Below are 27,193 nucleotides of genomic sequence, written 5' to 3' on the forward strand. Positions count from 1 at the left end.
ACATGTTTCATCCATTGCAAACCAACTCTCCAATAAATCCATTCAACGTATACGAGGACCAAAGAATGATGAGGAGAGTTTCCCTTACCGCGAAATATAGGGAATAAGAGAATACGAGCTGTAAAGCGAGATGAAAAGTGCTCGAACGAGTTGTTTCGCAAGGTTTATTAAATCAGAATATTATACAAAGTTATGTAACTATTCTGAATCAATTTTAAGATTTATGGATTTAACCGTATTCTTCGACTAATTTTAAGTATGTAGATCCGTGATAAAACTTTTATTTAAAACTTCGTTGCACCCCTCCCCACCCCCAAGATACATATTTACACAGAAAGAATAATTTTGAAAAAATATTAAAAAATTTAGGTAAATACAAATCTAAAAATAATTTTATTGGATCATCAAAATATTTATGTAGGAAATTTAAACATGAAGAGCAATACTGTAAAAAGTTTTTAGCAACTAATTTGAGCGTCCTACACTTTTAGATTTACTTTTTTTAACTCAATAAAATTGTAGAATTCAAAGATTGTAAAGAGGTAGTAGATAAAATTTTTGCGATTTTAAATTATCTAAGAAATATCACTTTTAAATGTTCAATACGAATTTTTTGACTAACTAAACTATTGATGAAAACTGCTTCATTTGCGATAGTCGGATAAGAAGTGTATCAATTTCGATAATAGCGAAGATGAAATGTGTCTTGCGGAAATATGCGAATACCGCGATGACGTGTATGATTATTGGCTCGTGTTTCGTGACCGTCGAGTACGTTTTTGGCTCGCGAAATCTCACTCGACGAGACGAGCTGAATGACACCGGTCTACTGATTCACGATATCGATCCTACGATGTGGCAATATTCATTCTTGCGGCAAAATCGACGAAGCGTATACGCCAAACGATATTCTTCGCATATACCTACTTAATGACATCTTCTTTGTATAAAAGTATCTCTTGGAACAACTTGTGCGAAACATATATTTTGATGTGTACTGATTATGATTTTTTGGCTCAACCTGCATTCGTTAGAGTTTATATGGGAAATACACTCTGATGTTAATGACGTCACTAAGAACTGCAAGCTGCACGATGTTTTGCATCGCATTTTATAAATAGAATATATGATTCATCATACACAAGTTTGTTGAAAGTTGCTATTTAGAAAATAATATCAAAGGTCGAATGTATAATACATTTTGTAGAGCCAGAGGGATTTTGCCAGAAGTTTAAAAACATTACATTAACATTGCGTTAAAACTAGGATGATTAATATAATAAAGCTATTCTTAAGCAAATAAATTTTGTGTTAATACACCTGAATATATCATTTTATGTTCAAATTGATATGATATTTCCTTCAATAAATATTGTAATATAAAAATTATCATATTTTTCTCAATAGCTATCTCCGCTCGAGGGAAGTAGAATATAATAATAATTGAAATTACTGCTATATCCACCGGCTGGTCCTGATTGTCCTTCAACATTTCTCCAAGAAACAAAGCGTGCGCGTTGCACTTGTGCACGACTGTCCTGACGGTGGCCCCTTATACTTGTCGGAAACAATAGGCATTATGTGTCGCGGCATACGCGCGACAACGGCTTTTCCTCTCCCTCTGACTTGTTCGAACTAGTTATAACCGCTGTTCCTACGTGCCGTTGACGAGGAGAGCAACAATTACGTTAATGCATTGTCCCATGTTCCGGCGCTTAACGACTCGGCGCCCCATCGACGTTTTGCACTCTCGCAGATTGAATTAAATCGAATTACGGGAAGTCGCGCGTTAAAATCATTGTCATGCGAATTGCATTGTCGTGGTTATCCTGTGATTCATCGTCTTAGCCTAAGTCGAAATTGAGAAATTAAGCATTTTGATTATAACAGTATACGATGCGCGCGCTACGAAACTCTGTTGTTATCATCTGAATTAAACTAAATAAAAATATACATCATTTTTTGATATTTATGCACAACTTCTTGCGTCTACCTAATATATATTAAAAATCTCTTTCTATTATTTATCAATTATGGAAGTCTAATTTTCAACCAGAATTCATTTCCTCTTCCTGTATTAAGAGATTGCGATTTTTTTCATCTCGAATGAGGATCGTTTGATTTAACTGAATAGAGATGACTTACCGGTATCGTTGTCTCCTGGAACCCCGAGACTGTCGCTATTGTCATTGATGAAGGCCTCCGCCGTTGACGTGAAGGTTTGAGGTGATAGTGTGAGGTCCGGTCCGCTCTCACTATCAAACAACTCTAAGTTCCCATTTCCTGAAATACGAAAGTAAAATATTAAATGTTGTTAATATCATTATATGTAGAAACTTATATCATAAATAAAGTTAATTAATTTTTCTTATGGATCTAAATGCAAAGTAAAATTAACAATTTATTATAATTATTAACTGATTAATTAATTATAACTCATTAATTACTTAATCAACTATATAATTATAATAATTTTTTATCAAATGTAACTCCTCGTTTAGAATATTGGAATATTGGAAGATAAAGTTTATTCGATTAACGCAACAGCAAATGTAAGAAGTCTTTCAACATGCTATATATTTTGGATAGGCTTGTCGATATCGAATGAAAATTTTGATATGATATTATATTGATAGAAATTTTGAATATATTCATCAATGCAAAGATGTTTATATTTATCCTGAATAAATAGGCAATGTCGAATATATTATATATTCATTATTCCATATATTCGATATGATGCCTATTCATTCAAGGTGAATATAAATAGTTTTTAATTGATGAAAGATATATTTATAGTGAATATTTCTATTTCGACTCAACCCTAATTTTAAGATCATTTATATTTGTATACATACAATAACAAATACATTCAAAAATAAAGATACATGACTCAGAGAAAATAACTGACTCTTCGCATAAAATCTCTTTCGACGCTGATTTCGATTCGTCTCAATGCCAACCTTACGCAATTTTGAAGTTGACAGGTGATCGGCGTTGACAAACGAATGACATTCTTCGCATGCTAAAAGTGCGTACTACAAAAATAACTTTCTATAAACGAATTGCGGCGCGTTTCTGCACACTTATTCAGAAAATTATAGTCACCGATTTTTTCGAGAATTCTCAGCAAATTTTTAGAAGAGACATTCATGTGTCAATAAAATTATTCTATTTCTCGATACTTTCATGACGTGTATTTCTAAAAGTAGCGATATAAATACGTTTCAAGAAATTATCATTAAACTCAAAATAATCATTAAACATTATATATCTAAATTTAAGATACTCATTGATCGTTGATTGTATTGTTATTCTATTATCAAGGGGTGACAAAATTATTACCCGTTACGAGTTAAAACGAGCATTTCTCAGCGGCATAAGAGCAGCGTAGCTTGCATATCTTTCGCATATCTCGCCACTACACGGTAACAACGCTGGAGCACACTTGAAAGATCTCGCAGGCAGTGAAGATCTCTCAAGACTCCGGATGGTTTCCATGATACAACGAGGATGTACGGCTATGTGCCAAACTTTGTGCATTTTAGAGTATCAGCTACTTTCATTAAGTGCATTTACTTCAAAGTTAATTACATTCCGATCAAAACAACATCGATTTTAGTTTAGATTTCTAATCAATATGATTATGATTTACAAAAAGAATTCATTCAAAGTCTAAAAAAAAGATGCAAAAATTTCTCTTCTATCAAAATACAACCGATGAAATGTGCATAGATCTTTAACAAAATTTATATGAACGTTTTTATTCTTCATTCACTATGAAGAATAAGGAATGAGATAAAAGACGAGCAATACTTCGATCTAAAAAGATCTTTTCCTTCAAAAACGATGATAAAATCGAGATCAATAAAAAAATATGCGCTCATACTCGATTCGATGAGGGATCGAGAATTAACCCGGGTAGAAATCACCACGATTTTACGATGTATTAAAATTCAAACAGCGCATTCGGCGAGCGCGTGACGGCGCAAAAAGAGTACGGCGTCATCGTCGACACGGCACGGCGCGGCGTCTTCATCTGCGTCGATTCTGACGCGACGTGACAAGTACGGCAACATTACGACGACACATTCGAAGCGCTGCACACGACGAATGGTTCCTTACTTGTAAATATTTGACGACAATTTGATCTGCACGAGTCGGGACTTAAATCCCCTCGAGGATACGGACGAAAGCGGCTTACGGAAGCTCTGTCGTCCGTGGTTTTCGACCTGTCCTCTCATCATCGGACTTACACATCTCGCGGAAAATATATATTGCAAATATCGATAGACAACGCAGATGTTGACATTGTTCAGAGGCTACAATATATATCCTAATAAGCCTCAATAATAACGCAAAATCGCATTCTCTCGAATCAGTCAATTTACGTTGGTAGTCAATAGAATACTGATAACAATAGTTGATGTTGCGGGCAAATATCGTTTTCTGCTAAAACCGACCAGATTCAGGCTTTATACCGATGGATATATTTTGTACACGTCAATAATAATATTGACACACATTAACTCCGGTATAATGTGTTATAACATTATATAATAACCAAGCGACGTTGTCATAATACCACACGTAATTGTTTATTTGTTGTTAAACTAAAAAGATAAATCAATTTTTATAAACAAAATATTCTTTTTCTCAGAAATGTATATACCCGAAATAAAAATAAAGAATAGCATTTCGTTACACGAATACAGTCGATACACTGAAGAAAAAGTTTTGCTAAAAAGTAAATCTAAAAAAATATAGTTTGATGTAAATCTAATATAGAGAAAATAATTTTGTTTGATCATCAAAATAATTATATAAAATACTAAACGTTCATAACAAAAAGTTTTAATATTCTAACAAGTTTACATGTCGATAATTATTATGATGTTCCAAACAAAATTATTTGCAGATCTATATCTAGTTAAATTTTTAGATACTTCAACAAAATCGTTCGTTTTATATATGGACTACACTTATCGCATTCAAAGCGCCACTTGTTTGTCCCTGCATTAATACGATTTGTTCCCGGTGTATTTCATTTCCCCCGAGAGACAGATTAACTCGCTCGAAGGGAGACAAGAAGGACATTCCGATAGCACGTACAGTCGTGTCGCGCGCTTCATCGTTTCCGCTCTCCCTCGTTCTCCACTTACATCGTTAAAGTGCGCATCCGACTGCATCGCGGGAACGGCTATGTCATGAGACTGAGGGAGATAACAGGGAGAGAGAGGGAGAGAAAGCACATTAACATACCTGTAATATGCATGCGAGGTGGTGCACTCGTCCGATTCGACGTTGCTGCGCGTGCGGGGGCTTACACAGGAATATTCACGTTAATTCAAAGCGATGGTATGCGCCCGCCACGGATTAATATATTCCGGATTATCCGTCTGTGTTTGCGTTAATGCTCGCGCCGTTGGGTTAGTTAAATATGTAAATATAAGCGGCGTGCGCGCGGCTACGCCGGACGTTACCCCTGGTTACAACGTCGACGTGCGGCAGAATGACGAATAAGGGTGATAGTAACCCATGCTTGTTGAAAAATACACGACATGGCGAAAGATCGGATATCGATGTGAATTATTGCATTAAAATTCTCGCGTATTTCTCTCGAAAATATCACCTACGTGAATTGAAAAATGTTTGAATTTTTTTTTTTTTTTTATTTCAAAAACCCACAAGGAAATTGGAAACATGCGTAATTTTTTAACGAGATACTGATGCAGCATTGTTCTTATACTTTCGAATAATGTAATGTTAAAACGTAATTCAGAAAATAAACACGTAGTATGTCAATATAATTTTTACGGATTTTCACAATAGAAATGTGATGTGTAGCCGACATACGTGAAACGTATCGTATACTCACATTACAGTTTCGAATTGAATTTTTGTTCGGACACGTATTAATCATCGTAGCGATACATTTATCTTCGAAGAACGAGAGTATTAAGCTTTCTGCAAGTAATAAAGAAAGGATTACGTGGTAATAGAAAATGTCGGTTGCGCAGGATCTTTCGGGAGAAAACGGCAACAAAGGAAAAATTGCAATTCTCTCGGCGCTATTATTAACATTAACCCAGCACTCGGTGTTGCTTGTATCAAAGTATTCTCATTATGAATACATTTCGCAGTTAACGTGCAATATGCCACGCTCGGAGCAATTCGCATGATTAACTTGAGTTACGTTTAAATTCCGAGGAAGATAGCCATGTGTAACGTTACGCCGTATAAAAAAAATTTCCCGCAACATCGCTATTCTATAGCAAGCAAAAATAACAAAGAAATTTATTTAAGCGAAGCTGGCGCTAAACGACGTTATTACAGTCGGGAGTAAGAGCCATTCACGCGTGGCAAAAAAGCGACGGTACGGGGAGAGGAAGATGCGCGACGTTGATCGCTGCCAGCGCGAGAAAGGGGCGAAAGGGAAGAACGAAGGATGCTTTAGATGGGGGTGAGTTGGAAACCCGGGTGGCGCAACCGGGTTTATTCACTGCGCGCGCGAACGAACCCGACGAAGCCCAGATATTAATTTTCTCGATGTATATGGATGAGTACTGACTAGGCCGCGTTGCGAAGAATACTGGGAGGAAGACGAACGAAGGTGGAAGGCTGGAGCAAGAGGAAGGAAGCATAGCAGAGGTGATGGTGGACGTACCTGCGTAACGATGGGTGAGCAAGGGAGAGAATGGGGGATGATGCGGCTCTGCACCACCACCGTCGCCGCCGGGAAGTGTTCAGAACGGCGAAGGGTGGCTAAATTGCTATCGATCTTCCAGCCACGTAAATATCGTTTACCTTGCAGCACCCATCTCCGAGCCTTTCACATCCCTCCCCCTCCCCTCCGCCCTTCTCATATGTCCTCCCTCGCGTTCCTGCCAGCCCCACGATACACGTCGACGCATTACGCGAATATGCGTTATCAGTTTGATGGAGATCCCCGGCTTTTCGTATCATCGATTCTGATAGCTCGACCGGTCGATCGGTTAATCCCTCGCGTTCGCGTATCTTTCAGCGTGCCAAAATTCGACGTCGGTATCGGGTCGAGCGTTTTTAATGCTCGATTCTCGCATCGCTGCGAAAGTCTCGCGCGAATTCGACACGTTGCATCACGCACATGTAAATGTATCGAATGATAGAATATTTTCAGGAAAATATTCGAGAGAGAGAAATATTGAAGAAAGAAATATATAATTGTTTCATAACTGCTCGAAAATAATTCTAAAATAATAATACCTGCGCATGCAAAAAAAAATAGCGTTTTTCAAATGAGTTTTTCATGCGTTAACTAATGATACAAATTGGAATAATAATAATAATAATTGTAAAAGGATGTCACTCAAGAGCATAGAAAATTAGAGCACGGTAACTGCTCCGAACTGCACGCGTCTATCCGGTAATCGCTTGGTTTTCGGTCAATTGCTGAATTCTAATTTCATTAAAAGCATCATATTTCAGCGTTCGGTAAATAGAACCGCCGCTTATTTTACGGTATATATAAACGCGCTCGTTTATCGTGTAAATCAGCCGAAATAGCGTTCGGTATCATATCGAAATTGCGCGCGTGAATGCGAAATGTGAATGCGAACATACTACGGTGATACCAGAGTTCTTGCAAATTTTATCTCGCTATGAAAGAGAATCAAAAAAAAGAGAGGAATGCGTTTAATTATAAGCGACGCCGGCTTCTCTCGCGTTTATTCGCACTCGTAATTACTCGTCGTGTCGATCCCTGGCGTATTTGCGCGAATTCGCGGAATTCGATGTAATCATCGATTCGACGGGGACGCGAGAATAATTAATAAAAACTCGGTATTCGACAAGCCGGTTAGCAAATTAGGAGATGCGTTCTTCTTGACGATTAAATGCAGAAAATTGTAAAAGGACTTGACTGTCGTGCGTTCACAAAATAATCGACGTTTATATAGGTATTAACTGCGAATCTCCACTATTGAAAACAGCGCAAATTCAAAAGCGTGCAATTTCAGCTCTTAATACATTTCTTCTTTACCAGTATTTAAAAAATTCTCCTAAAATTAGTAGTCGCAGAAAGCTTCTTCTTCTTGCTGTTGAAGCAATTGCAACAGAAACCACTTCTAATCATTCTTTAAGCTCTTCTTGAAATTTAATTAAACATTGAAGGACACGTGGCACAAAAGAGCGTTCTCATAAATTTTCAACCAACAGCGTTCATGTGTTAAGTTTAAAGTTTGTTTTATCAAAATGTTCATGTTTTCCCGCACGTGTCGTTCTTGCATGGCTAATGTCCGACGAACTAATAAAAATATTTGCTCGCATTGCTTAAAATTTCTAAAAATTTTTGCACTTAAAACGAGATAAATATACTATATCGGACGTTGAAAAAAGAGAGAAAGCAAAGATACTGAGTGCAAAAAACGCAAGCATGAGAACGCGAACAATCTTGATGACAGCGAAGAGCCATTCTCGATGCGAATTGGTGAACACCGCGAAGATCGCGCGGCGTACAGTCGAGGATATGTAAATTGTATTAAGTCTCCCGCGGTTTCCCCTCGACCGCTGGTGGCGGTTGTATCTTCTGTATCGCAGTCACCCGAGAGTGGTATTACGAAACTTAAGCCGTAGCGCACAAGTGTCGCGTTACGAGTCCGACCTCGAGAGCACGGCCCCGGCATCCTCGCCGCCTTTGTGCGACGTAAGCCGGCGCCATTATCTCGGTCGTATCCCCTAGTGTCTCTCTCTCTCTCTCTCTCTCTCTCTCTCTCTCTCTCTCTCTCTCTCTCTCTCTCTCTAAAATTTAAACTTAGCACCCCTTTGCACCCCCCCCCCTCCGTCAGGAACCACGAAATCTCTTAGAAATCCTTGACTATTCCGTCGATCCCCTGTGGTCTCTGTCTTACGGCGCTCATCTTCGTCACGTGAACAATTTCGCCGCTTAATTAACTATCGTACGGTTTACGCGACCGCTCTTAATATATTCTAATATATTCTCGCGGCAGAAATACCGTTACAGTTTTTTTGTTTTCCGTATGGACATAATTGTGAACGGTGTGCACATGATACATAGTAAGAATGGATTTGCTGAAATTAAAAATGTGAAATTAATAATGCTTAAAAATTTCCGGGTTCGAATCGCTGCTGAAATAATATTTTTTGCAATCAATTAAATTATTTATCTAGTTCTTAAGATGTTTAGATTGATATTAAATTATTATAATATTTTTCTTATTAACATCAAAAATTATTAATTGCTTGTCAATTTAATATATAATGATACAGAATTATTGCTCCAATTCTCTGTTCATGATTTCAAGACTGAAAAAAAATTCGACGCGCGGTTTGCAAAATTGAATAGTTATAAATTCACTCCGAAATATTTAAGCATTAAAATCCGCTTTGATTACAAATATATTTATTTCTCTTAATTGATTAATTTTTGCCAGTCTAATATAAATTGTAATTCTAAAAATTTAATTAGGTAGAGATCTAAAAATAATTTTGTTGAATCATCAAATTATGAAGAACGCTCATATTGATTACTAGAATATTTACTACTTATTTAGAATTGTTTAGCATACATAGATTTCTACGTTATTATTTTGATAGTCCAGCAAAGTTATTTTCAGATCTGTATTTAATAAAATTTTTAGCAAAATTAATCTTTCCATGTAACTAAAATCGTGTAATATAACAAGTGATCATTTTATTAGTCTATTTTATGTACGAACGCATGAGATAAGACGGAATCTATAATTGAGAATTTATTTACGAGCTAAAACAAATCAATCGATTGTCACATCTAAATAAATTAGCATCGTGAACTTAATATCTTTTTCAGTCGTAACTTCAGAATTCTGGATTATACGAGGCAATTTCCGATCTGACTCATCCTCACAAAAGCAGAGCTAATCATCGCAGACACGCGCGCTGGTAATTACGTTCACGGTCCAATAATCATACCGTTATAATTAACGCGCCGCAATTAAGGCGGTTTCGTAGGATGGACGACAATCGAGCCGTGATTGTCGATTAAACATTTTCGCATCGATGCAGCGACACAATTTCCGAGACTGCACGACGCCAGCTTCCCTCCGAACGATCGTTCTTCTCGCGAAGGGGTGGCTCGTTAGTTTGCGTAGCGCGCAGGGGCTAAAAGCGCCTTTTAATGTCCTCCGACATCTACGCGCCGTCGGATTTCGCGCTTGCAAAATTCACGGACCCAATTTTCGAGCTCGAGCGACCGTGAAACGTATTCAAATTCTGTACAAGCGCAATACGTATCTTGAAATGGACAACGCGATAAATATTTCTTTACAATGTTGCCGTCGACAGTTATTAGTCACTCCTTCAATTTTGTTTTTTTTTTTAATATGAAAAATGCATGTAGGTAATAAGATATCAATACTTTTACATGTCATTCCAATTTCAGGATTTGCCACAATTTCCTAATTCTAAAATTTCATAACTTTTCTCTAATTTCCAGATAAAATTTCATGATTTTCTCTGATACTTTAAATAATATTAAAAAATTTTTTGTATTTTTATCCTGATGAAAATGAATTTTGGAAATCATCAAATTTTGTTTAAAAAAGCAATTTAACATAGCAAACAACTTACTATTAATGCTGCTGACATTTAATTTGGAAGCATTTAATTGTTAATAGTATTCCAAAACTATATATAAGTAAAAAATATTACGCATATTAAACTTCTTTAAAATTAAGAACTTTCAGAAAAATTTTGCAGAAAAATCTTTGATTTTTCCCTAATTTTCCTCTGATAGTTTCCCTGACATTTTCCTGATCTTTAGTTTTGATGACAACCCAAAATGTATTCTGATATAGTATTGGGTTGTCCGGAAAGTTCGTGCCGACTAACCTATATAATTCAATAAATGTATACTAAAATTAAAAAATAATAAAAAATTAAAGTAAAGTAAAATTTAAATTTTCTGCGTTTAAATTTTCCTTCAACATCGGCACGAACTTTCCGGACAACCCAATATTTGCAAGATTGCTATTTTCTTTGAATTCTTTCTAATAAAAAATAAAAAAATTATAACGATACATCATTATTAATATTGAATCGTTTCTTGAAAATAATATTCTTACAAATTTGCATAAAAGTTACGAAAAATTTAAAGTTTACGCGATCGTAATACATAATTAATTACGTTAAACATTCACTGAATGGGACTTTTCAGACGATGTCTGAACTACACTTTCAGAGTCGTGACCTCATATCGATCGTTAATGAAAACCCGACGAAAGCGTTCAATGATATCGTCGCTGATCACTAACGAGTACTACGTATAATAACATTTTTCGCACCTCCGGGTGCGCAAATGGCATTTCGGTAATTAAACGCACGCGCACACGCGGCAGCGATCGCGTTGATGAAGCAATTTTATCGGACGACCCGCATTTCTGTATCGACACAACGACAGAGGAAGGGGATGCAAGAGAGGAAAAACAGTAGAGAGATCGGAAAAACGAGTGGCGCGCAACGAGATGATAGAGCTCCCACCAAACCAGCAAATTGGGGAAGTAAATCGTGCGGGATACCCTACACAGCCCGTTAACCGCGTACATGTGTATAGTGGCAGGTGGATGAAACATGTATGTACGTGTACTTTTATACGTGTGTGTGTTTGCGCAAAGAGAGATGGAGGCGGAGGAAATCCGTAACGAACTTCGCGCAATAAGAATTACAAGTAACACGCGGCCGTCGGTATTATTTCAGTAGCGAAGTCAATTTGCAATCAGCAGTTTCTCTCCTCGTTTCGTCTTCCTTTTCCCCTAGCCTATTCTCTACCTCGTGCCAACGAAGAAAGAAGAGTACACCCTGTATTTACCATAATGCGATAAGAGGCGAAGAGTATCGTACATTTAAATGAGTCTGGGTTTTCTCTCCCTACGTCAGATCTTTTTCCTTGCTTCTCTCTCTCTCTCTCTCTCTCTCTCTCTCTCATGCTTTCTTATTTCCTTAAACAGTTGCCAGTCCTGCAAAATCCCTGTAAAACTCGGAGAAAAGTGGATTTTCCTACTTTCCGAAATTGCTTGCGAATGTGTTCATTCAAAGACGACTAATGAGAACTTTAAAAACGCAATCCTATTCTGCGTTTCTCTTTGATGTGCAAATATGTAAAAGATTCCTGAAATATTATATCATAATGCGTTATGTTAAAATGTCGCGATAAACTGATATCGTCAAATTAATTGCTGTCTTTCATAGCTAAAGTTTACTCGGTAAAGCTACGGTTTAGCTACGATGAGGCACTTTCTATTACGAATAGCTAGAAGAAAAATTTTTAAGATACACAGAGAGAAGAAAAATAAATATTTTTACCGCATTCTTTCATCGCCTTCAGACATCGAAGAGAAATTAAGTGGAACTTACGGTTTCTAAAGCGGATCAGTACACACGTTAAGCCACGTCAGACTGTTTACGAGTGGATCTCTTTCGAGAGCGAAAGAAGTTTCGTTAAAGATTCCGTCTGTCAACCTTGCTTACCACGGCTCGCTCGGAACCACATTGAAGTAACTTTTTTGTTTTTTCTTTTTTAAAAACTTTTTCCATCATTTTTTCTCTGCTTGCTACCGACTCGCAGCAGGAATCATTTATTTATAAATTTTTTAAATAGTGTTTGCCCATAAAATAGCGTTTTTATTTTGTGTATGTGTGTGTATGTGATCGAAAATAAAATTAATCTAAATTCATAATATATATATATATATATATTCAATAATATTAATAAATTCTTTTGTAACAAGATTATCAATTATTAATAATATTACACAATTATTAGAATATATACCAAGCAGATTTTATCGTAAATTTTAATATTGAAATTTGATTCACTGATACGTTTATTGATAATAATAATGAAAATTATTAAAGTGAATTACGTTCTCAAAATTCGTATAGATTGTTTCTGAAAAAAGATAACATTGATTTAAAATTGTATTAATTTTTATTTTTCCGCCTGTTTCTTTCTCTTACAATTGCGTGTATATACTGAACGTTTTAGCGTGTAAAGCAAAAGCTATAACAAGTGCACTTAAGCGCGATGTAACGAAATGACCCCGTAGAATAGATCGTAGATATAGAAAGCGCTGCTTAGAAATGGCCACATGCATGCCAAATGTAACTGAGGTATCATAAACGAGCCCGTTTAACGAGGTGGGATATAAGATCGAGGGGAACATAAAGCGATGGGAGGAACGAGGGACGGGTGACCGAATTTGAAGATATTTGAATTCTTGAATGCCGGAATCGCGCCCCATATCCCTTCAACCTCTACATTGGGTTTGCCTATCGAGATAACTTCGCCATTTATTTAAAGCGCCTCGCGTTATGAATGCCCCAATCGCGTGAAAGAAAGTACGCACCTACCTACCACTCTACGTCTATATCCGTAAAAATGAATCGCAATTCTGATCGTCACTCTGAATTAAATTCAAATCTTGAAAATTTATAGATCATTCGTATAAGTTCAGATCAATTTTTAGGATAAAATTTAAATAATTAAAATTTAGGTAACCTTAAACGCCACCACACTACGGTGCAATATGGCACATTCATCCAATTTGATTATTAACTTTTATAAAAATAAATATACAATAAAACTTCTTCTCAATTAAAATGCTAGACATTAAAAGAAGTAGTTATCAAACAAATGCATGTATCTTAATAAGAAAAATTACAAGATATGGAGAAAACATTGGAAAAAGAAAGTTAAGTATGCCATATCGCGTTTAAGAGTTAATAATATTAATACTATATTTTTGAGAAATGTGTCTCAATTAATGTATCATCAGAAAAATGACTCTAAAATAAAATATATATTATAGCAGATGTTCTCAATTTGGAGCAATTTGTTATATATATATATAGCGAATTACTCGATATATATATTTTGTTATACATTATATAAAACATAAATGTGCACAGATTTACTTAAGGCAGTGTTAAATTGGCGGCGAAAGTATACATGAATCGCACATGTACGAACGCATGGATCAAGTCTTTATCGTGACAGCCGGTAGAGCGAGGATGGATAGTAAGAGATGCGAGTCCTCAGAGGATTTGACTAGCCAATTTGTCTGGAGCGAGCTACTCATTCTCCCGATAACAACCTATCAATGATGATAACAGAAGATCCCCGTATTCATCCAATCGAATTACTAAAGTGACTCTCATCTGTCTAATTAACAAAGGGTGCATTATATTAGAATTGTACGATCAATAATCTAAAAATGTTCTCTGTGTATTAATAATATTAATGTGTATATGTACGTATATATTATTTTCAGCGCAAGGAAATTTTTTTTATTGTGCAACTTGCCAAAAGAATAAATAAAAAGAAAACTTTTTTTATATAATAAGCAATCGGACTTTTTTTCATATTTTATTAGATTCAATCATTAAAAGCTTATAATGTTTTTTTCGTGATTTATTCTGGAAACTGACGATTCAGAACTTCCAAGATATCATGAAAAAGGAATGCGTGTCTAAGAGTAAAAATAAAATGTAAAAAAATAAAATGGGACGTCGCATTTGCTATTGATATTATTTTGTTATAAAGATATAACTTTCGATCGTATATAATTTCAATTATATCTACACAAATCTGCACAATGACAAGCACGTTCTCAAGGGTCTTTTCCATAATCATCGTTCGCACGAGAGAATGAGCGTGTTTCTCGTTGTACAGAGCAGGTCGCGCAGGTCCCGCACCGGGCTATGCAACGAGCATTAATTAAATCGAGCAGATCGTGTAGAAGAGAGAAAGAGAGAGAGAGAGTAGGCATCCCTTTGAGCTTGTGGCAGTCACTATCGCAAATTAAAGTCCGGTTTGGCGCGCGTGAAAATAATTCCGTGCGCGCGCGGGCGGATTCCACGCGCTCGACCGGGTCTCGATTCGGAATATTTATTCGGCGAGCCGGATTTATCGTTACCTCTCACTTCCCCGTTCTGCCCCCATCGCTCGGATATATGTGTATCGCTCGAATATCGCAATCCTGTATGGGAATGCAGGCCCGTGGACACGTACTTGGGATAATCCTCTCGAAAATATCAAAGGATGCCCAAACGCGCCCCCGATTCTTTCGCAATTTCAACGGCATGCGGTGCAATGCTGTCCTTTGATTCGCTATTATCATGAAATAGCGCGCACGATCTTTTGTTCAACAACAAATGAATTAATTTCGTTGTCTCTCAAATATTCGTACCAACTCACGAGTGATTGTAATTGTTATTAATCTTACGATAATTTTTCCTTTGCTTAAAATAATAACTCAATCTTTTTTATTTACTGTAAGTTAATCATTTGTTTGACTGACATTTTTCTCATGGAAAAATCTATTTGTTGATAAAATTATAAATTCTTTTTTTACAATTAAGATTTAAATGCAATTATATAGAGTCAAACAATATTATGTAAAAAATGCAAAAATTGCAGTTTTGTTATCGATTTGTAATAACATTTGCTTTATATGAAAATTTTATAATTTATAAAACAAGCTTAATTCCCCGTATAGAGTTGATAAAAAGAACAATATTGTATTTTTAGAAATAATTTCTAGAAATTTTAAATAAGTAAACAGTTCTTGTAAAAATTTTTCTTGTAAAAATTTTATGTATATGTGCGATTGATGTAGTAATATAATAGTACATGTGATGATGCGCTGATGTTTCGCAAATCATATACATGTATACTGAGAAAAGATGCTTAAAAATTTATTTGTGAGATATAATATTCATTTCATTGAAATAAATATTATCTCTCACAAATAAATTAAATTAAATACAGCGAAATAAAATTTTATTTCTAGCAAATAAGCGTCTATTTTAATTTTTATAATTAACTCTTAACCTGCAGAAAACATTAGTTACACACATAATCGGACAATTCGGACCCCCTATTATTCTTCAGATAAACTTTGAAATAAAATACAAAATTTCAATATCAGAAAACGATAATAAAATTACTCGGCAAAGAGTTCATCGAATTTGTCAATTTTGTCAAAAATTTAACGCCACAAAACATTTGGAAAAACAAAAAGATTACTGCAAATAATAATGCTCTCTAGACCTTTATGTGAGACCCCATTTGTTTTTTATCAAGAATTAATAGAGAAATATTTCACAGAAATGTATATTTCATCATTACAGTCATTTTTCTTTATAATTAATAGATAATATCGAAGAAAATGTCGCATGTAACATTTATTGACAAATATTTCGATTTTTTTTCTCATATTATGAATTCTATATGTATAAGTCCATTTAATTGATAGTACAGACAGTTTTATGAGAGTTCGATTTTCAGTTCAAAATTCTCTTAATATCACCGAAAAGGTCAAAGGGAGTACTTATAAGTTGCAAATAAATGCAAATACTAAATCAGCAATTTCTCCTCCGTGATAAGATAACTTAACCAATGAAATAACTTACTTATTATACACACTTGTCACAGGAAATCGTTACGTAATAACCCAATATCGATGCGTAATAACACGATCTCTACGTAAACTTTCCCTGTCGTCGTAAACTCTCGTTAAAATAAATCCGAGATTAAACGTTTGGTGTAAGCGCGCCGTTCGTTCCGATCTCGGGAAAAAGAATCGCGACTAAATAAACATTGTAACGAGCTACAGAGCAATGGTAATGACGTGGTGGACTTTATCGCGCCGATGGAGAATCCGTGAATTTTCATTAGGCCAACGTGACCTGGGAAAGCTCCGACGTTGCGCTCTTCCGCTTTTCTTTTCTCGTTGTATCGCGTTCGGACTACCGTTTCATCGTCGGATATATTCTTTTTGTCCGATCTCTCGGTCATCCGCAACCTCGGTACACTTAATCAACTCTCGTTACGGTCTAATGGCTTAATACTGTGCAGATAGCTTTGTCCACGGATACATGAGAATCTCCTGGTCGTGGGTTAATACAAATTTAAACCGCGACAACGCTCTTTATCGGGAGTTCAAATCAGACGGAATGGGATTCCCAACTTGTTCTCAGTTCTCATGCCGGTTGCCGTAATTGTCCAATGAGCTTGCTCGCTCCGTTGCTCGACGCTTGCTGCAGCTAAACTTGTCTCTAACAATCTATGCAATGGAATCTTGGAAATTGGCTCGGCACGATATTTGCTTGTATATTCTGCAGCAACGTAGATCTATATTGCTATAAAACAGCATTATTTATGACTCCTATCTTAAAATGTTTATTATTTAAAAAACATAAAACTACAAGACAATATAAAACTCAGAGATATACTCACTCTCTAAACGAGAGTGAAACTTCTAATATAATTATAAAAGTTATTAATATAATTATAAAAATTATTAAAATGTTTTTTCAAAATTTATGATTTGTTTACTCTGGCGTAGCAGAAATTTCGTTTTATTTAATTCAAACTCTGCACTTATCCGTCTTCATTTTGCATAAATGTTAACTATGAAGTTGTACTAGCGAAATAGCTATTACCCTTCCTATTACCCGAACTTATTCAGCAGCAAAGTAGAGATTTCTGCCAAATACTATTCGTCATGATCGATATAGTAGGGGGTGGTTTCCGTTCTTTTGTGGCGTTCCGCAACGAAGCGTGGAATACCGTTGTTAGCGGCGCACGGAATATTCATGTATGCCCAAAGTGCACGTGAACTATAACGACGGCAATCAAATTTCGCTGCCGCAACAGCGAAGTATACGACCGCGAGAAAAATTTGAGATAAAAGAGCGTGAGTAAAAGAGCGGCCTAAAGGATTTCTCGCTGGTGTTCGGTATGACCAGACTGTGAAAAAAAAAATTGCTTTGTGGCTTCGTGAAAATCAATGTTCGGATCTTTTAACAACTATGAAAAAAAAAAACAACGAGATTGTTTATGAAACGTAAAGGACTTTAAACAGAACTATATCAGCAAGTATAATAAACCTAGTTAGAACTGCGTGTATGGATAACTGCACGCTTCCACACACGTTATCGATCATCCTCATAGGCTTAAGCAGATCATGGATTATACGTAATTAACGTATGATTACTATGACGACCTTCCTCACCGTACTCAGGAGAATTTCTACGACAGCTACCGAGGGACTCGACGCAAATCGATTCGATAATCGCGAGATCGCCATCATTCCCTGCGGAATATGAACGTAACGAGCGTGCCGAGAACGATAAACCACCAATTCGGATTGCTGATCATAATCAAGCTCCGGATCGCTACGACCGCGGACCTAGAAGACCCGAGATCGGGAGACGACTGAATTCAATATCTAGAGTGCACAAACGGATAGGAGTCTCCAGTTTCATCGCGCACATGTATCAATATTGACTCGACGTTGCTGCCACTAATACTGACAGTCCGTTACCAACCATTATTTAAGCCGTTATGTAAGACTTGTAGATCAGAAACTATATCTGTTTGAAGATTACACGTGCCCGTATATCGAGATAAGTCGGCCGCCGATGTCTTCCGTTTTCGACTAGCAAAATTGCGACTTTTCGATATAGAATTTGGAATGGTGAATTCCCAAACAATGGATAACAAAGGAAAATGAAGACAAGAATTAAAATGAAAATTATAGATTAATTGGCTTTATAATTTACGAGACAACTGATGACAAAGAAATGTATCAATTTAGAATATATTACTTATAAATTACTTATAAATATGATTACTTATAATTAATTATAAATAATTAATAAGAGAATGTATATTGAACACTTATGATTGGATTTTATTTGTATTTATTTCTTTATGTTTCATTGTATAAAAAAAATAATCTTCAAATTTTTTTATTCATTAAGTACATTTGATGATTAAGGAAAAATTGATTTTATTTAATTTCACCAAAGTAAAATAAGAAATAAAAGGAATGTTAAGTTTGAAGCGAAATAAACCTTAGAGTAAAAGTAACGCGATTAGAACTTTGTATATGACAAATACATATAATACATGTAAGTGAATTCAGACATAATTACGATAGCGTGCATTATAATATAATGCTCTGAATAAATGATGGATGTTACGGTTGACGACATAACGAGGAGAGATATTTTTTGCGCATCTCGTTATTTTCGGATTAATTTCATGGCCGAAACTCGAAAGAGGGAAGAATTCGTTTCGCGCCAGGGTGGCGAAAAAGCCAGACAAAAAAGGGCGAATGTAGGAGCAGGGGGATATAGATTCACTCGCGTATAAACTTTTATTTACGATATAATTCCGGGGGAAATGTTGCAGACTAATTTCCCATCATGCAATCCGTGTTGTCCTTTATATTGAGCTGAACTTCATCCTGTTTTTTTCTTATCAACATCGCGCTTTCTTTTAATGAATACATGCGATAATCCGCCGTTGCATTGACTTCGCACGAATTTTAACGATCCGTTTCTATAGCGGAATCTAATGCGATATACGTGTGCTATAATTTACATATTAAATATATAATAAAAATTAAATATATAAACGCACAAAGATAAGAGACATGTGAAGAAATACTGATAAATACGTATAATTTCTCGCGTAAGGAAAAGTATAATACTAACAGAAGTTAACCGTATTCAATGACCTAGTATCAGTAGTATCCAATATAACTTACTTGTTGTTTACACGGATGTTTATATAGATATTTACACGACGAACTCAACAAATAGCACTAGTATGTTATACAGGCTATCCATGTTTGCATCAGTTAATTGCTTAGTTTGCATTCTGTTGCTGTCAGTGAAGCTCAATGCCGAATATTGTGATAGTGATGTAATATTTTATAGTTGTTGTTTTGAAGAATTAGTGACGATTATTATAACTTCCATATTTTATATTATTATTATAATTTTGAATTGATACTTTACAGCAATGTATTTAATTTATATTTTCATTATTTTTTTAATCTTTAATCTTTACTGCAGCCAGGAAAATATTTGAAAATGTCTCATATTTTTAATTAATGTTTCCTCTTTTGAATTTGACCACTAGTTTTTGATGTCGTTTTGTTTGTAATAAACGAAAGGAAACTTTTTGTAAAATGGAATCAATATGGCCAATCGAGGTGTATTGAGTATTGAGTATACACATCGATTATTTGATTTTTGAATTTTTGTTCTAAAACATGGATCTAATCCATCTAAACTCCATTTTCTTTTTTTTTTATTTTGAACTTCTGTCTTTTTATAAAAAAGACAAAAACATATACTTAGGCTACATATGTATGACCTAAATGCTACTTTTCTTTATCTTTAAATCTTGCCAGGAAAATATCTCTCTTTGAAAATATCTCATATTTTTAAATTAATATTCAGAAATGTTTCCTCTTTCAAATCTGTTGACTAGAAATTTTGGATTCAGCAAAAAATAAAATCAAAAAAACTTAAATCACAATGGATACGGAGGGGGCAGGGGATTATCTCACTTTCAAAAAACTATTATATTAAGATAAAGCTAAAGATATCACATAGAATATAACACATTTTTTTTCTATTTCATTTACAAGAAATCCAAGTTTTATATTCTATAACAGTCAATTGCATTTTATTTTACAAAATATATATTATCGTGCATCTGATAAAAAATCTTGCGAAACACAACTCTTTCGAAGACCGGATTTTAGTGGAGATTTTTCATGAATCGCATCAACGAATCGTGAAAACCGAACAGGCATAGGTATGGCAGGTTGGAGTCGCGAGTGAAAAACGCCATTGTAAAAAAGTAATCGCGGCGGCAAAAACACACGTCCGACACGTCGAGGCGGCCGCGCTCTCTGCCCTTTGATCCCTTTTTAGTTAGTGACCGCGGGCACGATCGGTGCTAAAAGCGCGCCCTGAATATATATGGGTAGCTTGTTCGCCAGAGCGGCGCCTTTATATCTCGTTCGGAAACACACTGGCCGAGGGATCGACCAGGATGCACCACCGTGAGACATGCACGCCAACCCTACCGGGGGTATAAATTGCAAGCACCGTTGGTCCTTTTATTATTTTCGACACGGCTCGCCATCGGCTATGTGGGCGAAATCGATTCGTTCGTCCGTTCGTTCAGCACTGGATGTAGCCGTATCGCGGATAAACATTTGGTTTACCTAACTCATCGTATCATCCCTTGTTATTGTTCGGCCACTACGGTGCTTTCCCGTATTTCGACTTCATATTGAGAGAAAATATACGGAATTCGTATCGAGAAGCCGTAGCGCAAATTCTCATACAGGAAACAAGATGGCACTGATACATTCGCAGAATCACTGTTTATGATGATAATATCCGTGACATTTTTACTTATTGTATATGATCTCTTCGTACAATGAAAAATTGAGAAAATTCTACATAAGTCTAATTCTAAATGTAATGTAATGTAAAATGTAGCGTAACAGTCAGACAAGATCACCCACGATTATCCCTCCCATAAAAATTCAAGTTTATACAACCATGTTCGCCTTGAAGGAAACATGCCGTTCTCAAACGATCATATTCGTAACGGCGTGTATGACGCTGCGAGAATTTATTCTGCCTGTTTGCAGTTCCGCGCACGTGCACTTCCACAGCTTCCGCTCTGTGCATGGGCTTTACACGTATATCAGACACGTGCAAAGCCCAGGGTCGTGGCAGTTGCCGGTTATGGGGTGTAGCTGGCATGCAGTCAAACAGCATTCATAATTTACGTAGTTTCGTCCGCGACGGGGATCACCGCGCCACGTAGCCGGATATCACAACAATTTCACTGTGCACTGCATTCCGCCCTAAAAGGCCCCAGCTGTCATCCCGCGATCCGGTCGTCTCGTCACAACGAAATATCAAATAGATCCGGCACAAAACGTGCGCGATCATTTATCAATAAATATTCATCGCGCATCATAAATCATTGCGACTGGGTTATTCATACTTATTTCCCTTGCAAACGCCAAACCTACAAGCGCAATGACGTGTATTGAACGCACTGAGACCAGTGCGGAAATACATAATGGTTTTACTTGATAAATATAAGCAAGAAATATGTGCAAGATATACAACAGTCATTTTTTAAATAATAATCTTGCGTGTGTATACTTTCGACATTAAAAAATCGCGAAAAATTACAGAATCATTTTGATAAATAAATTTTGATCAAAATTAAAACTGAAAAATGACGAAATCACAATAATTACATTTTCGTATTAAAATTCTAATTTAATATATGCAATATTTATGCTAGTTTTCTAATTGAGAGATTCGATATTAGTTTTTAATAAGAATAACGTAAGTGCAAATAAATATATATACGAATAAATTTATTAAGAGTTAAATAATTTAGTCAAAATTTATTTTAAATAATTGTACACTTATCAATTCCAAAATAAATACGTAAGACTTCAAAGTGTATGTTTCTTTGTCACAATAAAGTATCACGAAATAGCGTTTACAATTACACGTGACAAATACCAGCAATAGCAGTATTTTCGAATCTAGTATTACTCGAGATTTGAACCGAGATTGAACGAGTGTCAGACCACGGGTTTTGTGCACAATTTGCTCAGTCAATCGCGGTAAATGGGAAAATTGGCGTTTTAGGCCAATAACACTTTACGGGACACGTGACGCAATTTCATGAGGAATGGAACTGCGCACCAGCAAGCAACGTGGCTGCTAAACGAATTTTCGGTGAACGTTGTAGATCGCAAGCTGTTGGGACAAAACGTGATTGGGGCAAAGGAGAGTTTCGTAGTTGCGTAGCGCAACATCGCTCTGAAAAGAAGAGGGAAAAGGAAAGATCAAAGAGAGACAAATGCTAAGTTTTCAGACGTCGCGTCGCAACAACGACGGCGACGGCGAGTTTTGCGAACGCAGAAGAACTGAACTGCGCAGCGATAAAGAAACAGCTTCTTCAAAGCCGAATCAGCATTGTCGCGAATATAAAATCTGCATGGATTTAATGAAACAAGGGAACACGTGTTGCTGCTTAAGACTTTCTCACCAATAATATTTCAGCAAGAAGAAATTTTTTTTCTATGTGGAAAAATTTTAGTCTAGATAATCTTGTGAATTATTTTATATATTTCGTTTTTTTTTACCTTTATGAAAGAACTTTAGAAAAATTTAATAAGACGGCTTAAAAAAATAGTAAATTATCGTCGGCGATGCAATTTCTAATTTATGCTTCACTCACGCTCATCCTCGAATTCATGGAGTGAAGTTCGAATTATATAAGAGCGCACGCATTTTACGTCGAAAGTCGCAGCGACACGGGAATGCGATTTACCTGAGGCGCTCCCTCCAACAATATTAAAAGGAGCAGTCCCTTGTGAAAAGGACGACGATGTCGACGGTGCGCGTACCTGGGGCAAATCTGGGAGGGAGGAAGCAAAGGAAATGTAGAAGGGATGGGCGATCCGAATTGTCCCGAGTAGGAAAACGGCCGAAAGTTCTGCATGTTCGGCTCGCAGCAGTTTAAGTTTCCGCGGGGCACTGAAGTTATAACGAGAATTGCTCTCACTCTCCCCCCTTCCCTCTCTCATTCTCTCATTCTCTCTCTCTCTCTCTCTCTCGCTGTAAAGTTTTCTACCTTCGAGTTTCTCCCCCCGTGCGCACATACTTTTCTCCATTTTTCTCACTCTTCCTCTCTCTTGCGCCTTACGTTTTTCCTTGTGTCGCCCTGTCTTTCTCTTTCCCTCTCGTCTCTATTTATGTGGCATACGCTACCGCGGAATTGTCGCGTGCATACACTCGCTCCCATATAAGTGGTGTACATTGCAGGCATTTTTTTTTCAAATGCAAGACTCACCGTTTCTGTCTTTCACCCTTCTCCTTTCGAGTCCTCTCTACCGCCTCCTATTGCCTTTCTTCACGGCGGATATTCGTACGGCAAAAATAAAATGCTGACATATTTCAGACTTATTGCCCCCACTCGCTGAGTATTCTCGGTTCCTTTATTGCGCCTAGTTTCATTTCTTTTTCCGGTTTACGGTACTACCACAAGGGTATTACACGTGTTTCAGTGTTTCTTCTTATCTTCGTCCTTGTGTACAAAACCACCGCTTGATCCCGTAGTTCTACCGTTTGCGAATCTTCGAGATATTCGTTTATGAACTATAACGTTTTTAGCTCGCTTATATTGCAAATACTCTCCGAATCAAAGAAGAACATTCTAACACTAAAACTATGTATTCTAATAAATTCTCACTTTTTATGAAATCTCTAGCCAATTTAAAACATATCTCAAAAAACGAAAAAGAAAATTCGATTAATGCAGTTTTTCAAGGTTTTTTAATTTTTGGTTTGAACAATGCACCGAGAAGATAGAATCGAAAAATGCTTTGAAAGTTTCCTTTGAAAATAAAATCTCACTATGTTTCCCCAATATTATATTCGATATTTTTTTGCGCAACATGCTAAATACATATAAATAGCGGTCTATATTTTTGTTTTCGTCAAAAAAACATTACTGTTTTTCTAAAAATTGAATTTTGTATGCCATACATTTAAACATAATTTTTAACCTTTGCTATCAGGCAGAATGTTTTGATAAATAATATATATTTATTTTAAAAAAAGATTTAATTATACCCAATAAAATTTTCCATGCAATCCATTGTAAATAATTTTAATAACAAAACTATTTATGCAAATATTATAATAGCAAAAAAAATCCAGATTATTGTAATATTACCGATTTTCTTAGAATTCCAGATACGTTCTGTCACTATTTTCCAAAACAATTAATAGTTTGTATTATCGGTATCCGAACAGCTCGGATTAATTTCAATGTGTCTGATTATTGATACTGTCGTATTACTACGGAAACCCTATTACACTGTCAGACTGTCGCTTAAGTACCGAATGGTACTTTGGGTAAGGTTCCCAATAATCGATACTGTAAATGGTTGGAATGGTTTCGACCCTTTGACCCGCATTGATCCACGAGAATATTGTCGCTATTTGTTAAATCTTACGTTATTCAAGAATCAAAAACGCGATACGTACGTTCAAAAAATAACTAACTCAAAGTAAACTTACTTGATGTCGTGAGAACACAAAATTCTACAATTTTATTTTTACACTTAACTAAATTAAGTTTTTAATAAAGGGAGTATTGTACAATATATAAAAGTCAAAGTTCCAATTCTATTAGACGATTTGAATAACAATAATCTAATTTTCGAGTTTTTTCTTTTCTTCTCTCTCCACTTTTCTTTCTCGAATCTCTTATTACTAATTAAATTGCACCTGCAGTTTTCTGATTTCTGTAACGATCAACGAGTTAAGCTGCTCCGACTTTGAAATCCTACCATTGTCTTTAATGTCTAGGAGTGATTCGCCGTAACGTCGTCCCACAGCGAGGATAGGTGCAGCAAGAAGAAGGGCGCAGAACGGGCGTGCCCGAGAATGGGCTCGGATAGCAGTACCGTTTCAAGTAGCATTTCCTTGGCACAAACGACCCTCTTAATCAATCGCTAGCACCTCTCTTCTTCTCCGGCTGCTTTGGCTCTACAGCTTCGAGCTGTGCGTGGAGCACCATCCTCCACCTCTTGCAGCCGGAAGTCTAAAGCCCCCGTAACAAGCCGCAACTTCGATAAATCTCCCCACACCGTCTTTCTTTCCCCAAGAGCCGCGATTCCGCGGCATTAGTAGGAACGAAAGGAGAAAGGCGAGCAAAAGATATATCTCAGATCGATTTCGGCGAAGGCGCTCGAGGAATACGATACGAAAAGAAGGGAAGGGGGAGGCAGTGATGGGAAGCGAGGGGACTGCAAATCGGGGTACAGGAGAGAAAAACTTATGAAAATCCGGGATTTATGGGAACCTGTGAGCGAGAATCGGGCCAAACCGTGCCGCTGTAGTTCGGCTCTGACAAATCGTCCGGAAGTTAACGTTCTCGATCGTCTCTGAATCGCCTTTCCGCAAACGCGAATCTCTCCCTTGGTGCCCTGTTCTGGGAAGAAAAAAACTTTCGACCCTTTCGATACTCGTATTTTGTATCAAAAGTTTGCATGTGTCTCGCTTCAACGGCAAACGCTTTCGATGAAGTTAAAGTTGTTTCTTTTTTAAAAGTCGGAAAATCAATAAACGCCACGCGATATTGGTTTCAAATTCTTATATTTTGTTTTACCGTTTGGTTACTTTACCGTAAAGCATGTTTTCGCAAAACTTAAAAAGGACGAAGACTGACAAAGTCAAATTATAACTGAATATTATAAACTCAATGCAAATCAATAAATGTAATTAAATAAATATAATTATATTTTATGATAATAGATTTTATCGTTAATTCTACGCATTGTATTTACTTCTCATGTTAATACGACAAATTTCTTTTTTCAAATAAATAAAAAATAGACATTTTACATCCAACTTCATATTCAGACAACTGATTAGAAAATCCTCAAATTACGGAAGATTTTAAATCATGGTATCAGAAAAACGTCTTTTCCTATCATGTTCCATTATATTTTCTGTCGTAAGTAATATTCCAAGGTAAACTTTCCAGATTGATTTCAAGATTTGTCAATAGATTCGAACCGAAAGAACGATAGTGATCAAAGATATTCTATAGAAAGATAGATATGCAAAAATTTTGTACAAAATATTTGCCACTCCATAGCACCGAATTTGAAATATAATCTCTGATTGGTGAAAGAGATTCCAATATCTATGTCTCTCTCGATCTTCGAGCATGAAAATCTATGTATTTCTCACAGAATTTTCGTGCTGAAGTTCTCCATATCGGCAGCCATTCGTAAAAAGACCTGATGGAGTGGAATTACTATAGGAAGGAAGGAACATGAATGCTCCGGTTGAATAGAAAATGGCAACTATAAGGAAAGTCTAAAAGTTTCGAGCTTCGGAAAACTGAAAATGGGGAAAGACTGCGAGTTTAAGCACCGATATAAACGATCGGGCTCTTGCTTTCGGCGCTCGAGAAACGATCCAATCCGAATAGTCACCTGCGCCGTTTAGAAGGAAGCAATAATCGTTTGATTCTGTGCGTTTCTATAGTAGAATCCTCGATTGCCAGATCTTTTGTTCGTAAAAAGGTATAAGATTGAAAAGTCTGCTGTACACACAGAGATAAACGTGATGTCCAAAAGATTTAATGCACTTCTTTATCTCATCTGTGCATTGCACCTTCATTTATTTAATGTGTTCATTAAATCTTCTATATTTAATGTGTTCATTAAATCTTGAATAAATCCGATATTAGAGTACATAATGTATATTGCGATAATAATCGATTAAT

At 36.2% G+C, this 27,193-nt stretch overlaps 1 protein-coding gene across 1 annotated transcript in view; it reads right to left on the reverse strand.

Moving 5' to 3' along the window:
• The window catches only part of LOC108686868, a 292,272-nt gene that overhangs the window by 138,240 nt on the left and 126,839 nt on the right, over nt 1-27,193 (reverse strand). The window contains exon 5 of the mRNA XM_018192364.1: nt 2,146-2,283. Within this exon, the coding sequence (XP_018047853.1) occupies nt 2,146-2,283 (138 nt within the window). The remainder of the gene's footprint in view (nt 1-2,145; nt 2,284-27,193) is intronic.

The sequence above is a fragment of the Atta colombica genome, unplaced genomic scaffold (assembly GCF_001594045.1).
Source record: "Atta colombica isolate Treedump-2 unplaced genomic scaffold, Acol1.0 scaffold198, whole genome shotgun sequence".
Lineage (NCBI taxonomy): Eukaryota > Metazoa > Arthropoda > Insecta > Hymenoptera > Formicidae > Atta > Atta colombica.